The sequence below is a fragment of the Podarcis cretensis genome (assembly GCF_951804945.1).
Source record: "Podarcis cretensis genome assembly, chromosome: 12".
NCBI lineage: Eukaryota > Metazoa > Chordata > Lepidosauria > Squamata > Lacertidae > Podarcis > Podarcis cretensis.
The window spans coordinates 10,949,120-10,966,417 of record NC_137181.1 but is presented as its reverse complement, the minus strand read 5'-3'; the positions used below and the strand labels follow the sequence as shown (position 1 = coordinate 10,966,417).

Sequence of the window (17,298 nt, the reverse complement as noted above, 5' to 3'; positions counted from 1 at the left end):
TAATAGGAAACAATGCAAGTGGGGTTGTGTGGGCTGGTTATGTTCTGGGTTTTCAAAAGGGAAATGGATTAATAATTCTTGGGTAGTGTCAGTGTGCTCTCATGTGTGAAGTTTTCGAGTTGATTCTGGTTTCAAGTCCATCTAGTGAGCCATCTAAGTGTGTGTGTGTGTGTGTGTGTGTGTGTGTGTCTGAGAGAGACAGAATGGTCTGCAGGGTCTCCCATTGCCTCTGTTGAAATACCAGTAACTTTTGGCTTCTCTCCAAATTTTTCCATCCCTGCTGTTCACTACTAGATCTCTGTAACTAAGAATTAATGCATGAGCTTGCTTCCTTCCTACTCTTCCTACCCAATCAGAGGCTGAAGAGAAGGATAAAAATGTGAATGCTAATAATAATAATAATAATAATAATAATAATAATAATTTAGATTGTAAAGAGGGCAAGTGTTTTCATTTTATGATTATTTTTACAGCATCTAGATTCTATTTAAAATTATATGGTAGAAGGCAAGGGAGAGTAGAGAGAGAGAGAGAAGTGAGAGTTCTTTTTTCATTAAACTTATTTTATTACAGTGCTAGCTTATGCTGCAGTTCTTGTTTTGTAACTGAGGCTTGAGGCCTGTTGCTCAGATTTCGCTTTAGTGTTTATGCTACAATTCACTCAATATTAGCCTTGGAGTTGGCTTCTGGTTCTTGGGTGGTGAAAAATCAGGGTGCCGCCCCCCAAAGTCTTCTTTTCTGGTATTCACCTGTTTAATTGCCAAACAAAGGAATACCTTAGAAAATGATAGCAGAAGTTGAACAGGTTCACACAGGAGAAAGTGGTAAATACTTGGTTTGCATACAGTTTGGAACAGCATTCCTCAATCTGGTGGCCATCAAATATTGTTGGACTTCAACTCCCATGAGCCTTGGCAGCATGGCCAATAGTCAGGGATAATGGGAGTTGCAGTCTAGCAACCTCTGGTGGGGGAAGGCTGACTCAGAGCTTAGTAGGTTAAACCAGTACACTGAATTGTGGCTCCAAGCAAACTGGGAGCCAGGTTGAGGAACCATTGTTGGCATAGGAACAGAGGCTTTCAGCCTTTTGGGGCCTGTGGGCATATTTGGAAATGTAAGAAACTGTTTTGGATACCACAAAGTACCCATTTCACAGAGTAAAAACTAGCAATGCTCAGACAACCATTCCAAACAAAACAGCTAACCTCTAAAAGCAAAGAAAAACCAACAAAAAAGCGTACACCCCCTGCAAAAAGACAGGCACCCCCCTCCCAACCAACCCAAAAGAGAGAGAGAGAGAGCAGGGGCCTTGGTGGGTGCCAAGGGTTTTGGCTGAGGGTGCTGTGGTTCCCCTGGGTGCCATATTGGGCAATCTAGACATCGAACAAAGCCAGCCATGTAGACTTTAACAAAACAGGAGATTCATCTAATAACATGGAGGTGTCTGTCTTTGCGGTCTGGACGCTTGGCAAATGCTCTCATTTATCATGATGATGTTGCGGTGTTGGAAAGCTGGCCTGGAGCAACTGATTCTGTCTTCAAATCAGTGGACAAATGAATAGGCTGTTAAAAGAGCCATCTAATGGTAATTAATTTTTGCTCATTATCCATCCAGGGTGGATTTGAATGACCAGCTGAGCCCATCAAGTTCTTTGTGTCTTGTTTCAGTAAACCTATTGAGGCTTCTCCCCCAACCCTCATTTGATAATAAAAAGGAGAAGAGGTAGAAGAGAAGATTTGAAAACATTTCTTTTAGAAAAGGAAGATTAATCCGAAGCAGTAGGCATGACTGAAATAACTGGGAAGATTTTATAACACTAAGTATATGCTAACAGACAGTAAGAATCCATTATTACGGCATTAAAATGCAGCACTAGTTTAGCAATCTATTAAAACCGGAGATGCTTGGCTTGTTGGTTAATTAAGCCAAAAGGCACAAGAATGGAGTACGATTATCTCGAAAGATAATCACAGCGCTGGTGTTTTTACAAGCCACATGCCCTGCAAAATGGCCTAACAATGTTAAGGCACATGACACTTGCTTCAAGGCCTCTCGCTGTTTTTGTGCATATGCATGGAAGTTGTTAATACAAAATGTTTGTGATTACCTTCCAAAGCCTCCAACTTGCTGCACACCTCTCTTATATACTGTATACTCCTAGCCTGATGCTGAGACCATGTGGTACCCAAATTACATGCATGTGCTTGCAGCCTTTTAAATGTGCAGAACGGAACAGAGGGCTGTAACGCTGACTCCTGTGACTGGCAGCGCTTCAGCCCCTAGACCAGCCTTGGCCAAGCTAGTTTCCTCCGCATGTTTTGAACTACAACTCCCATCACCCTGTGCTGGCTGGGACTGATGGGAATTGTAGTCTAAACCACGTGGGATACCAGGTTTGGAAAAGGTTGCCCTAGATTATACATCCCTGAAGCAATCCACCCAGCTGTGCAGTGTGCATTTGGGACACCCCTTTGTCCCTTTGTTTAACTTAAGGAAAGAGAACCGTATGGCACACAACCGTGTTGAGTGAATTTACCTTTATTTGAAGCTTCCTTCAAATGTTGGTTTTGCTTCCTTGAGGGACTTTCAGCCATGTCCAAGGAGGAGGAGCCATCAGAGGGAGAAAGGCTTCCATCTAATGAGCTTATTACCAGCTGAATGAGGTTTCACAGTATGTGGGGTGGTTCCATTTGTTGGGTGAAATGTCACGTGAATACAGTGGTACCTCAGTTCTCGAACAAAATCTGAAATCTGAAACGTCCAAAAACCGAGGCGCGGCTTCCCATTGGTTGCAAGAGCTTCTTGCACTCAGCAGAAGCTGTGCTGCATGTTTGGGTTCCGAAAAACATTGAAAAACGGAAGCATTTACTTCTGGGTTTTCAGCGTTTGGGAACTGAAATGTACGACAACGGAGCTGTTTGGGAACCAAGGTTCTAGACACATCAAAAAAATGTTTCAGGAAAATGTGTTGTAAACCTCATAATGGGAAATCGCGTTGGTGAAAAACGGAACTCTACAGCGTCATCTGGTGTCATAGTGTTATAACACATTTAAAATTATTTTTCTTTAGTAATATAACTGAGTCCTATGTCAATTCCCTTGCTGAGGTCACTCGCAGAACTGGGCAAATAGCTTGAGAGAACCTTTGCTCTAGGTGGACTGGCTGTTTTAAAACAATCACTGTCTGTTGGTATTGATTTCTTATGGATTATTATTTTGTCTTATGGTGGTTTGTGGATTTTATTGCTTTTGGTTGCTGCTTTGCAGGCCTTTATTTATTTTTTGCAGTGAATGCAAGGAGCTGAAATCTCATTGAGGGTCAGGGCAAAAAGAGGAAAAGTGTCTTTGTTTGCTCTTCTCTTTCATCCTCCACAAATCCATGCCCTGATCCAGCCCCTTACGTGGAACCAAACTTCCATGGGTATCATCAGTTGCTGGATCAGGGGCTGCATACGTAACCCAAATGTCTGTGAAGTGACATCATGGTTTGTCCATGCTGCTTTGTTTTCGACGGGATGTGCATTTGGATTGTCACAGAAGTAATAAAACTGAAAACTGAAATGTGTGATAGCAAGGCTGAGCAAGCGAAGGTTGGAATGTGAAGGTCGTGCTTTTTAAGAGAACCATGAAAGAAGGACAGAAGGACATGCGTACAGGAGTTTTTGCTAAAACTGTTAAGGACAGTTCCTTGTGATTAAACCAGTGGAAGCTAGTAGAAGGAAGTACTGGCATATACAGTGGTACCTCGGGTTAAGTACTTAATTCGTTCCGGAGGTCCATACTTAACCTGAAACTGTTCTTAACCTGAAGCACCACTTTAGCTAATGGGGCCACCTGCTGCCACCACGCTGCCGGAGCACGATTTCTGTTCTTACCCTGAAGCAAAGTTCTTAACCTGAAGCACTATTTCTGGGTTAGCGGAGTCTGTAACCTGAAACATATGTAACCTGAGGTACCACTGTATGGGCATAACTGCCCCTTTGCTTCCATGTGCTTTTTTTCATATTTGGTGTGTCACCCCTCAGCTGCATGCTGTTGGAGGTTGTGTTGCCTTGGCCTTGCAATGCCAAAATAAACATCCTGTTTAATGTACAGTTGGAGTCTGGATCTTATTGGCCATCCAGGAAGAACCCACAGGATATATTGGGTATTGAACCCTAACATTTCCCCTATGAGATGAGCCTGGATGTGTATCCCACTGAAAGCAAAGTAGAGGCAGCATCTTCACTCAGATGTGCATTCAACTTAACCTCCCATTCCTAATATCTTGCTCCATGAAGTGACAGCTTACTTCCACATTATGGGGTGCGGGGGTGGGGATATTCGTTTGGTGTGCAGATCTACCTAATTTGTCTTCCTGAACCAATAAATTAATAAATCCCCATGAATGGAAAGTGGAGAAAAACTGAAATTCACAGATCTATCCATTCCTATTCCTCCTTCAGATCCCAACCGCTTGATGAAGAAAACTGCCTGCACCCTCTATGCACTGGGGAGCCACAGTGGAGACTTGTAATGTATCTCCCACTTGCTTCAGATGCAGTTAAGGACAGGTAGCAAGTGAAACTAATTTACCCACTGGTAGCTGCCACGTATGCAGAAGTCTGCTGAGTGCATCGCTACACGCAGCAAGATCAGGCTTCTCAGGGTGGCCTGTATAATTACTTTTTGTAAAATATCACTCCTTGTGATGCATTAGATTTTGTTGCTGTAACGATGAGGGAATTTATGTTCCTAAGGGTCCTTTTTAACGCATCGTTGAGTGTTCTTTATTTCCTTTGGACATCAATTACAAAAAATAAATCCATTTAATTGCCTAAGGCTATATACTCCAGAAATCTCTTAGAAGGAGATTTCCAAAATAAGGTCAATAGAATGCAGCTACCTGAAATGTGAAGGAATTAGACGTCACATTTTCAGCTGCTGCGGGTAGGTAAGGGTTTGGATTATTAACCTTTGATTTTATTGTCATTAATTTTTATTCGTGTATTTCTAGCCACACCTTTCATTGATTAACAACCCCAAGGTGGATTGCATTTAAAATCCTCAAAAACATAAAAGTCCAGTTCATAACACAACAGAATCAGATAAAATATAAAGATTAAGAGAAACATACCATTTAAGAAGGCACACAGTCTCGTCACATTAAACTCTTGCAAAACCCAGGGCAAAGAGAAGTTAGCAACTGGTGCTGAAAGAAAGTCAGGACCATTCATACTTCAGAAGGAAAGGCATTCCATACAAGAGGTGCCAACACAGAGAAGACCCTGCTTGTCTTTCGTGGGCATGAAAGCTTATGCCATGATACATTTGTTAAGTCTTTAAAGGTACCATGAGATTTGGGCTTCCTGCAATTGATGTAATGATTTGGGATTAAACTGTCCAGGCAACTTCTCTCACCACCCAAGATACTGGTCAAGGTACAAGTGGGCTCTGTGAGTTGAAACTTGGCAACTAGGGTATAACATCTCGTTGTTTGTTTGATTGGTTAGATTAATTGGATTAAAAACATTTTGACCGATTGACAGAGCAACTCCAATTAACCATGCAAGAGTCTTAAAAAGAAATAATTGGTATGCAACATTGTATATAATCCACTTAATTTTATTTATTATTTCATAAAATTTATGCATCGCTTGATTGTAAAAAACAACAACCTCAAAGCCGTTTACAAAAAAAGATAAAACAGTAAGGTAAGGTAAAGTATAATAAGTTTAATTATTGTACTTACATGCAAGTCCCACTATCCAAACACTTGCTGTTTGAAAAGTCAGTTATCAAAACACAAGAGATTAGTACCCAAGCCTTGCTATACGCACTGCAGATTCAGATATCCAAAGAGCCAGACCTGTGTGTAGTAAACAAATAAGCAGTCTTAAACAAACCTTACTTCTTTGTGTTTTGCTGGTCCACGGCAGCCATTTTACCAAAAATAATGGGGGGGGGGATAGAATCATAGAATTGTAGAGTTGGAAGGGATCCCGAGGGTAACCCCCTGTGGTGCAGGAATCTCAACTAAATCCTACATGAGAAATGACCATCTAACCTCTACTTATAAACCTCTAAGGAAGGAGCTTCCCCTCAATTTCTTCATCCAAGTCTTTTATAAAGATGTTGAACAGGACAGAACCCTGTGGCTCCCCACTTGTCACTTTTTCCCAAGATGATGAGGAACCTCTAGTGGAGAGAAGAAGAGTTTGGATTTGATATCCCGCCTTTCACTCCCTTTAAGGAGTCTCAAAGCGGCTAACATTCTCCTTTCCCTTCCTCCCCCACAACAAACACTCTGTGAGGTGAGTGGGGCTGAGAGACTTCACAGAAGTGTGACTGGCCCAAGGTCACCCAGCAGCTGCATGTGGAGGAGCGGAGACGCGAATCCGGTTCCCCAGATTACGAGACTACCGCTCTTAACCACTACACCACACTGGCTCTTTATTTCCTACCTTGTTTGTCTTTTGCAAGATTTCAGAGAGTTTCCCCCTGTCAAAATTACATGGTCAGGAACGCATTAGAAATTTCAACCATAGAAATCATTGGAAATGACTGACTCGTCATGCGAACAATTTTCTGAGAACACATTGTGTTCCTTAGCGAGACCTGCAAGAATTCCTCCACTTGCTGCAAACTGCAGGTGGCTGTCTGTATCAGGTACCCACAGAGTTAAAGTGGACCAGTGGCTGCAGCACCACGGAGAGCTCCAAGTGATTAGAGCAATTTGCTCTAACCGGGCTGGCGAAGAATTGAGACTTAGGAGTCTCTTCCCCCAGTCCATTCTTCCCAGGCTCCCGAGCCTCCTTGGGCCTGAAGGTTGTGGCTCTTAAAGGGCCTATTCACTGGTGTGAAGTGCTGGAGGAACTGGACATGGAGCAAAGGGTTAATTTCCTTCATGGGCACAAATCGTCCCATGGATGAGATAAGCCACAGGTGCAAGGTCAGCCAAGCCAGTTGCTATGGTAACAGCCCAGTGCTGACTATATAAGTGATTAAGGCATGTCAGCTCAGTAGTCAGTCAGTGAATCTTGAGAAGGGAGTCAAAGTCTGTGTTACATCTTGAAAACGGAGCAACAGAGATACTCAGTGTGTGGATATATCTGTATCTGCAAAATCCTACAAGCTGTACAGAGACGCGGGTGGCGCTATGGTTTAAATCACTGAGCCTCTTGGGCTTGCTGATCAGAAGGTCGGTGGTTCGAATCCACGCAATGGGGTGAGCTCCCGTTGCTCTGTCTCAGCTCCTGCCAACCTAGCCATTCAAAAGCAAGCCAGTGCAAGTAGATAAACAGGTACCGCTGTGGCGGGAAAGTAAATGGTGTTTCCGTGAGCCCTGTTTTCCATCACAGTGTTGTGTTGTGTCAGAAGTAGTTTAGTCATGCTGGCCACATGACCTGGAAAGCTGTGTGTGGACAAGCACTGGCTCCCTCGGCCTGAAGCGAGATGAGCCCCATACCCCATAGTCACCTTTGACTGGACTTAACCGTCCAGGGATCCTTTACCTTTACAAGCTGTATGCACAGATCAACATCAGGAACAATTTCTGAAACCTAATCTTCTAAGGCGATAAACTATTTTGGACCCTATGTGGTGGCTAGAACTGGGGGCAACCTCTGCTGTTTGGGTATCTCACGTCAGATTCCCAACATGAAGATGAGCACATCTTTGCCTTTCTGTGGCTCCTGCCTTGTACCCTGCTGGTGCCACTGGGCAGATGAGTCTGTATTGAGGGCAGCATCTGTGAGGCCTAGGAGCCTGGCTCAGTTCTTCACCTGATGCTACAGCAGCCCCAGCCTTGACTGACTCCTCCTCATCTGAGCTCAAGGCTGGAGCCATGACAATTTTGTTGTTGTTGTTTAGTCGTTTAGTCGTGTCCGACTCTTTGTGACCCCGTGGACCAGAGCACGCCAGGCACTCCTGTCTTTGGAGCCATCACAATAGCTGACGCCATTTTGAAAGAGGCATTCTTTCTTCTCTCCACACATGAGAGGGGATACCTTTTCTCAGATGGTGCCCCTGCAACAAGTGCGGATTTCATGTAGACACAAAGTATGCCATTTCTTTCATCCACATGAGCTTATATGCAGATTTAATTGATAAGGAGTCAATTGGTTAAAAACCCATGAAATTAATCAACCAAGATTTCTTCAGATCAGGCTGCAGCAATTCTGGCAACCCTAACCAGCCTTGATTGTTTAATGGGAATGATTCCAGGAGGAGGAAAGCCAGCTTTCAAATTACACAGCCTCTTCTTCAGACAGTGTGCTGCATTTTAAGAGTCCAAGATGGGTTGCAAAAGTTTCTTTATTTTATATCCCATTTTTACAGTAACAGAGAGGCCCAAGGAGGTGAATTTCACAGAAAATTAATAGAAACAAAGAAAGAAGGATCGGTTTAATTTTCCCTCCACGTTCACATGGGTATAAAACAACAGCCAAACATCAGTTATTCATGCTAATGGCTGGGAGACCCATTGCAGCAGATGCTGGAATTTTGCAAATTAGCAAGTTAAGCATTCAAGTCCAATAAAACAGTCAAAAGCACTGTAGCCTTAAATGTAGCCGTTCGTTTCTTTTGACACTTTTAATTTAGAGCAATGTTTTCACCACTATGCTGTGGAGCACGCCTGTATATAAAGGTAGTATGGTTTCTTTTCCCTCTCTCTTTTAATTTGTAAAAACAATAATAATATTCTTCACGCTGGGAAAGGAATACGGCGCTTGCTATCTCAGTAGCACAGCCGCTTTCAGCCAATACAGGGCCGTGCTATTAAATCTCAGTTGGCACAAAGCAAGCAGGCTTTATCAGGGTTGCAGATAATCAAAGTGAGAATTAGTGAGGCTTGACTATAGATATTTCAGTAAATAAAAGAGCTATTTTTGCCTGACATATTGATGCCCCTAATACAGCCATAAGTGCTTGTTTGGTAGTTTGCTTGCTCCAACATATATATTCAAGGAAAACAAGATGCTGCTGATGTGCTATGAGGATGCAGCAGTAATTCCTGGTTCAGGCCAGAGGTTTGCAACCCTTACCTCCTCCCCCCCTTTTTTGCCAAGCACCCTCAATCCTCTGAGGCTCAAGTTCCACATGAGTCTACCTCTAAACTTTTCTCTATCCTTGAGGACAGGAAATAAACCCACCACCTTGCTTGGGTGTGCATGTTTAGTTACACCAAGATGCTCATTAGCGCTGTACAGAAACTAGACTGGATGGGTTCTTGCCATAATGGCTTCGAAACAAATAGACATGAAAGGAAAGGAAAGAGTGATGAGGAGGGAAGAGGACAACCAACAAATCTGTTGGTTGTTCTCTTCCCTCCTCATCCCTTATTCCTTTTCTATCATGTCTATTTGTTCCATAATTCATATGAAACTCACATAATAGCCAGGTGGAGAAATGGGCACTGGTGGAGACAACCCAGTCATTTTTCTTGTTTTCCATTTAAATATAAGAGCAGCCTAGACAGCATCTTAAAAAGCAGAGACATCACCTTGCCAACAAAGGTCCATATAGTTCAAGCTATGGTTTTCCCAGTAGTGATGTATGGAAGTGAGAGCTGGACCATAAAGAAGGCTGATCGCCGAAGAATTGATGCTTTTGAATTATGGTGCTGGAGGAGACTCTTGAGAGTCCCATGGACTGCAAGAAGATCAAACCTATCAATTCTGAAGGAAATCAGCCCTGAGTGCTCACTGGAAGGACAGATCCTGAAGCTGAGGCTCCAATACTTTGGCCACCTCATGAGAAGATAAGACTCCCTGGAAAAGACCCTGATGCTGGGAAAGATGGAGGGCACAAGGAGAAGGGGACGACAGAGGACCAGATTGTTGGACAGTGTTCTCAAAGCTACCAGCATGAGTTTGACCAAACTGCGGGAGGCAGTGGAAGACAGGAGTGCCTGGCGTGCTCTGGTCCATGGGGTTACGAAGAGTTGGACACGACTAAATGACTAAACAACAATAAGAGCAGCATATAACTACAGCAACTTGTCCAGTGGTACATTCTTATTAAGTTCCATCCACAGTACATAGCACAGAAGCACTATGTTTATTTATGTATTATCAGTTCAAGTAGCCTCTCCACAGAGATTATTGTGTTATGGGTGGAATAAAAGTACCTTCTGTCTCTATTTATAAAGGCAAAGAAAGGAAGCCAAGTCTCACCAAAAGTGTCTATCCTTGAACTGCCTTTAATTACCCTTCTGTGGTGAGATAGAGCCACATTCCAAATCTTATTTAACCAGATTTCAATGGGATTGTTTCCAACTTTGGACTATTGCTAATTGTGGATAACAGGGAATGTGTCCCTGAGCTCTGACACTGCCCCTTGCAATGGAGAAGAGAGATGGATGTCAGCAATGCTTTTCTTCTAGAAAAAAGAGGTGCTGTACTCACCATAAAGTTGTTACAGCAAGTGCTATACTTTTAACCGGTGCTTTTCTTCTTGAAAAAATGTGCTGGTACTGCGTACCCCTGAGTACCCTCAGAAAAAAGCACTGATAATATCCCTCATATGGGGAGAAGACAAGAGTAAAGCAGTAATATTCAGCAAAGCAGCTCTAATTTGTGAACCCCTGATGACTCTGATGTCAGCTCATCCTCAGTGCTGCCGGAGTTTCTTTGAAGTCCTTTGGAGTCACTGTTCTCACTCTGATGGGCACCCAGGCAGCAATGAGAATATAAACTCTGGTTCTCCAGAAGCAGCTTAGTCATGCTGGCCACATGACCCGGAAGCTAAACGCCGGCTTCCTCGGCCAATAAAGCGAGATGAGCGCCGCAACCCCGTCCACGACTAGACCTAAGGGTCAGGGGTCCTTTACTATTGTGCAAAGCTAAAATTTGTTCCTCCACTCACTTTTGCCCCTGACTCCACCCTCTACTGGCCTGCAACCCTTGGCAGGTTCCCCAGAAGGGAATGCCATGCTAATGAAAGGTTTCCCCTATCCCTGACCCAATTGGTGGAAGAGTATCTCTTTCTTGCCTGCTCTCTAATGTAACTATGCAGAGTGACTATGGACATCTCTCCTTTCCCCATAACTAGCAAAGCCCACCCCCACCAGTGTGAAATTATGAGGATATACTTTATTTGCATAATTTACACAGGTTGCAGCTTTTCTTGCTGTTGAATTCAGGCTACCTGGGTTATGGGTTGTTTGTTTTTTAAAACCACAGTGTGCCTCAAACTGGCCACAACAGTTTTACAAATGGCAGGACCAGGTGGGTGAGAAAGGAGCTCCAGGCCTATGTGCTTCAGAAACTCTTACTTTTGACATGACAGACATACATTTTCACCAAACGTTCCCCAATTGCTTGTGCTCAGCCCTGGTCATGTGGTTAGCAAGAAATCCTTCTGTGATTTTAAGATTTATCCCTGAAGTAAGTGGCTGATGCACACTAGAATGATATTAAAGTGAAGCACCCTTTTCTGGCCACCACCACAATCTCCATAGAAACCGGCTGAGTATATCATTAAAATGTAGCTGTTAAAGAGCCATTTTATAGCCTTTTTAAATGCATGGAATACGTTACAATCCATCTCATCTGTCCCTACAAAAGCCCAGCCAGTTAGTCTCCATTTTATAGCAAAGGGCCTGCAGCTGAGACATTACAGCTTGGTAGACGGAGGCTACCCATGCAAACTTGTAGTTGAACTTGCAGTCAAACATGAGTCCTAGTTGGTGCATGAAGGGGTTAAGACAATAGAGCTTGATTCCTAGACTCAACTGGGTCACACCCCCTCTTCTTTTATGAGAAATCACTTAAAACCTTCTCTTCCTGTTCCTTCCCTCTTCTCGCCATGTGATCACCCAGGATGGATGCGTCTGAACTTGCTGCAGGTTAAGACCACATGTTGGAAACTATATTGTGTATTTTGCACCCAGGAGTAATTAGCTGTGTTCTCCTTGCTGCTGTATGGGACAATGAATCAGACCCTTGGATTTAGTAAGTAAAGCATTTTAAACGTACTTAACAGTATGTGGTCTGTTTAAAATGCTTTACTTACTAAATCCAAGGGTCTGATTCATTGTCCCATACAGCAGCAAGGAGAACACAGCTAGATTACTCCTGGGTGCAAAATACACAATATAGTTTCCAACATGTGGTCTGTTCATTGCAAGAGGGGTAAACAGAAACAGAGGAATGCTGTTTGCAAGCGGACTAAATGGGGTAAAAGGCTTAACAGCCTGCATTCCTAACGCTTCCCTGTGCTGCTTGACTTTGTGACTCTGCTACTGGGGGCTCTCTCCTGCTGGAGAGACTGTTAAAGCCCACATTTTGAATCCAGACACCCAGCTGATACTTTTATTATTCACCCCAAACACATGGGTCACAGGGATCGTATATTTTTCCTCCTTCAGAACTGAGATTACAAGGGAAGCCCAGTGCTTGATCCTCTGGCTTATGCAGAAACCTTAGGCTGCTTCCGCTGTGAGTTTTCAGAGTTGGAATCTGCAGTTTCTCAAGGCAGCCTTTTCACACCTGAAGTTTTCTCTGCCTGCTTGGCAAAGGCCAGGCAGATTTTGCAGCCTGAGCTCTCATTTCAATAATAACGCTTGGAGGGCTCAGTAGGCTTTTCCCAAATAAGTTTAAATCAGTCTCTAGTTTCCTGTGTTTCTGCTGTGATGGCTGATGTTAGGTCGCTTTGCCCACAAAGTTGTCAGCTGGAGAAAAAGGTTGCTTGCTAATCAGTTTTTTGGGAGATTGTGTTACCTTGGACCGTGATGCAAAAGTTTTTGCAGGTTGCAAAGTGCATCTTTTCTCCATGTTTCCCAGCCCTGAAATTCCAGGGGTTTAAGGTCAAGGAGTGGAGCTATGGATATGTTATCATTGCAGATAGACATACGTCAGGTTGTTGATCTTCAAGGAGATTTCCTCAAACCTTGTCAATCTCAAGGCTACCTATGTCAGTTCTCGCCCCCCTCAGAAACATAAAGGGTGAGATGTTTGGTGAGGAATCTTAAAATGCTGTTTTAAATGTGCATTCTGTACTTGACCTTCTTCGTCATGTTCTGTTTTGAAATTTTTTAAGATAACTTTTTTTGTTCCCTGTTAATTATGATGCAAAGATATACTTTGTATTGACTTTCATCGGTAATGTTTGATTCTGGATTGTTTTGTTTGATGTTTTAGCGTAGGCTGTAAACTGCTGTCAGTTTCCCCCCCTTAAAAAATATATAGCGGTCTAGAAATGAAATGAAATGAATAATAATAATAATAATAATAATAATAATAATAATAAGTTGTTGTTCCAGGTTTGTTTCTGTGGAAAATGAGACACTTTTCTCCTCAGAACAGACAGCAAAATTAGGCAATCTGGGCAGATACGTGAGAGCAGTCCTCTAGTTGAGGAGTTTCCCCCTCTTTTCCCAGAAAGTGCTGGAATTTGAGGATCAGATTGTTTAGAAAGCTGACTCTCCCCTCCAAGGTCTGAAAGGTCAGGGGAGCATTTCCAAGGGCAGGGACAAAAAAGTTCATTGGCTTTTCCAGAGGGACACAGTCAAATAAATTAGTAGATAAATTCCCTCAGGACTTTTTTCATGTGTTTGCAAAAGGTCCCCTCTACTCACCCAGAAGACCTTGTAATACATATATGTGGAAGCACTTAAAAGGGCAGCTTGCTCTCCTAAATAGCTACACTTTAAAACAGATAAATAAAATAATCGCCTCAGGAGCCCGTGAGGAATTTTAAGGGTTCCCCTAGAAAAGGAGTCTGAGTTAGCCTGGTGGATGAAACTGAAAGATGGACTTGTCTTTTATTCGAGTTTCACGAGCCTCCAAAAATGCACAATTCCTTGTCTTTTATAAAGTTTTTCAGTTCATTGGCTTAAGGAACTCCTGGTATACACACCTTCAGTGGACCTTAGTTTTTCTGTACAATATGTGTAACTTGACTAAGGCCTGCACATGGTAGTAGATAAAAGCTCAGGTGCTATTCAATGGGGGTTTTTTTCCTGTCTGGAACTTGGCAGTTCGATATTAAATGAAGTGTATGCTTTAAATACTAGATAAATGTTCTTTATTCCTTTCTTTGACATATATTCCCTCTGGAGAGTTCTGAGCCTGTTTTTTTTTAATAGAATCAAGGACAAGAAGATGCTTCTTTCTATATTGGCTTATTAAGAGGAGGAGAAGCCTCCAAGCCCTTCTCGTCGTCGGTTTACCTTCTTAAACACCAGTTTAAGAGCCTGTTCCCTGAAGCTGCCAACTTACTGAATTGTTTTACTACTTGTGATAACATTAGAAAGGAGGGTTTTCAGACCTCGTGATGTGGGTTTCATTCATGTAAAGTGGTGCTTGGGAGAAACCCTTTGTTTATCCAGAGATAAACTCCTGTTTTTCCTCCCATTGTTCACAGGCAGTAGTTTTGTCCTCTCCCCCCCCCCCCAATCCGGCCCTTTATCTTCTCAGGAATAAAAATGACATAGGCTAGATGTGAGAAGAGACCTGCAATATTAGCTACACTGGGTTTTGGAGTTTTAAAAATCTCATATTTTATTTTATTTTTTTGGCTCTCCTTTGGAGGAGCTCTCTATTTATTGTTTTAGTTTCCATTTCCTGTGTGTATCATTGACTCGGAGGCACTGAGCAACCGGCCACCTTGGGGACTTTGCAGCTAATGAGAGGCACTGCTTCAGTCGTGGACATATGTGAAGCAGCTCCTTTGAGCATCCACAAAGCAGTTCGAACTCTGTGTGTTTTCTTCCTGTGACACAGCGTCTGCTAGGATGGTTCTGCAAAAGATTCTGCAGCAGTAAAGTGGAGCCTAGGGACTCCCTGCTCTGATTTATCCCACATGTTAGGTGTGTCCTCCAACATCATCTGGCAAAAACATAAATTTCTCTCACTGTTGAATTTCTGTTTGAAGATGATGATGGAGGACATTCTGCCTCCTTCCTCAGCTGCCAGCCATAACCCACCCAGGGACCTCATGGTAAAGGGGCAGCTAAGAAATCCTTCTCATGATTTCTAAGCTTACTCAAGAGTCTTTGGTGGGGAAGGTAGAGAAGACTTAACCCTTGCAAGACTACTTCTTCTACATGCTTGGCAATTTTTTTTCCTCTTTAACCATGATTTCTACCAGTTTTCCTTTGAAAAGATTTTAAACTAAATGGCCTGTAATTTCCTGGATCCCCTTCTAAAAACTGATGTTGTATTAGCCACTTTCCAGTCCTCAGGTATGGCAGCTGTCAAGTTACATATTTTTGTTAGAAGCTCATCAATTTCGCATTTGAGTTGCTTAAGAAAGTCTCATGTGGATATCATCTGGACCTGGTCATTTGCTCGTATTAAATTTGCCAGTAAGGCCTAGAATTTAATCTCTCATTGCTACTGTTTACCTCAGTTTCACTACCGTTTACCACAGAGCCTGGATGTGTGAATGCACAGGTCACTCAAAGAATAGTAGTTGCACATAAACAGCCCTGGACTTTTGTACTAGATTGATTTCTTTGGTTATGAGGCTAAAAGACTAAAATATTTTTAATGGCTCCCTTTAAAATGTAATCTTTCTCTTTTGTTTTAGGTTTACCAGCCTTTGCTTAAACGATATAAGGAACTTGAGCTGCAGTTACTGAATAGGCCAAAGGATCATCATATGAGAGAGCCAAAAAAATCAGTCTAAAACCTTCTTTAAACAGGAAAAACAAAAGCCAGCCTGCTGCTTCACCTTGAAAGCCTGAAGTCCGGAACTCTGAGAATACCTGCACTTTTTTCAAAGTTTGTAGCTTCGGACAAACATTTGGGCAGTGCTAAATGAAAACTGATGGCTTACTCTACCAGTTAGTTACCATGTTTTTACCCAAAAAGAACATGGAAATCTGATGTAATTTCTGTAAGAGATCACTGGAGATTTTTGTATTCACATGTCCTTTTCAAAGAATTCAATTCTGTGGGCTAAAGTAACCCTGTATTTTAGCTATACCCTCATTAACCAGCTTGAAGCTGGGTAGACGTTTCCCGGGTTACAATGCTGGGTTGTAAAGTCCTGCGCAGTTTCATGTAGTCTTTCCATTCTATATCCCCTTTTCCAACACAAATAAAAAAGGAGAAATGACTTAAATTCTTTGAAAATTTGAATTGCATATGCAAAATAAATGCAAACAATAAATTTTATTTGCACCATTTGTTCCATGTGCAATATTTGGTTATTTCTGATGCAGAATTCATAGCAGGAACCAGAATATGAGTCTTGGGAGCTGGGCCAAGGTTAGAGGCCAGCTCAGGAATGGAGAAGATGTTAAGTTGTGGGTAGACATAGCAGACGACACAGTGATTCTTCCAAAGCAGCTCTTTATTTGTAAGCTGGAACAGAACTAGCTGAGGAGCTCAGTCAGCCTGCTTATATAGAGCTCCAGAACAATGTAACTGTTGCCATTTTCTAAAACTACCCAATCACTGAACGTCACTTTCGATCCTTCATTTGCATACAAACTATCCAATCACTGAACGTCACTTTCGATCCTTCATTTGCATAACTATCTACAGTATCCCCCTGCTGGCCCAGGGTGAGAACTTCAGTACATAACAGAAGGGATGCTTATTTCTGGAGAAAGAGGACATTCTGGATTAAAGGACACTCCACCATTCCCTCGCTGGCATGTGTTTCCCAGCTGAGACGTCTCTGCTTCAAAGGAATGTAGAGAGGTGAGGCATGAACTTGCCCCACAAAAACTTAAGAGCCAATTCTGCCCCTCTCCTAAAGACTGATGCTAAATGGCCTTTCTCTTTCCTTTCAAGGAAGAACACCTTTAGCTTTACTTGTTTCATTGGAAAGCTAATAAACTGCAATAGTTGCACAGCTTTTATGGTAGAGGTTTCTGCCTTCCTATCATAAACTTATATATGATGCTTCAGTGAGGAAGGATCCTTCAGACTTTTCTTATGCAGCATTTTTTCAAATGTATCGCCTTACAGTTTTGGGGTAGGGTGAGTGCGGGGTTACTTCAAGAGATCCGTATCAGGCAAGGCAACGTTTAACTCCGCCAAATGATTGGTTCATCTAACCCAGCACTAGGAATGGACAGACTTCCCCCTCTTTGACTTACATAGCATCTAGGTTTTCTCATCGTTCTTTGTGAATACTTAAAAAAAGGAAAGGAAAGTGAGGCATATGTGTGTGTGCGTGTTTTAATATTTAGAAATCATCTCGAAACCCAGGTGAGGCATCTTCCATCCCCTAAAGAAACAAGCAAGCAAACAAACCTTATGCGAAGAGGCAGGTAATTAGTGTTGGGCTATGAGGCACAGGGCAGTTCATGGTGTCCAGTTCATATGGCCTGCTAACTTAGCGTTGCCCTAAACCAG

General features: G+C 42.6%; 1 protein-coding gene across 9 annotated transcripts in view; it reads left to right on the top strand.

The window, feature by feature from the left end:
• Nucleotides 1-16,118, top strand: part of XYLB (xylulokinase) — a 114,746-nt gene extending 98,628 nt beyond the window's left edge. For 3 of the 9 annotated variants that reach the window (XM_079946879.1, XM_079946876.1, XM_079946883.1), the window contains 2 exons: nucleotides 2,550-2,672; nucleotides 15,518-15,616. In XM_079946879.1, the coding sequence (XP_079803005.1) occupies nucleotides 2,550-2,663 (114 nt within the window). In that variant the 3' untranslated portion in view covers nucleotides 2,664-2,672; nucleotides 15,518-15,616. Of the gene's footprint in view, nucleotides 1-2,549; nucleotides 2,673-14,860; nucleotides 15,491-15,517 lie in introns of those variants that run through there. The other 6 variants (XM_079946881.1, XM_079946884.1, XM_079946878.1 and 3 more) reach the window with 4 other exon arrangements.
• The last annotated feature ends 1,180 nt before the right edge of the window (nucleotides 16,119-17,298 follow it).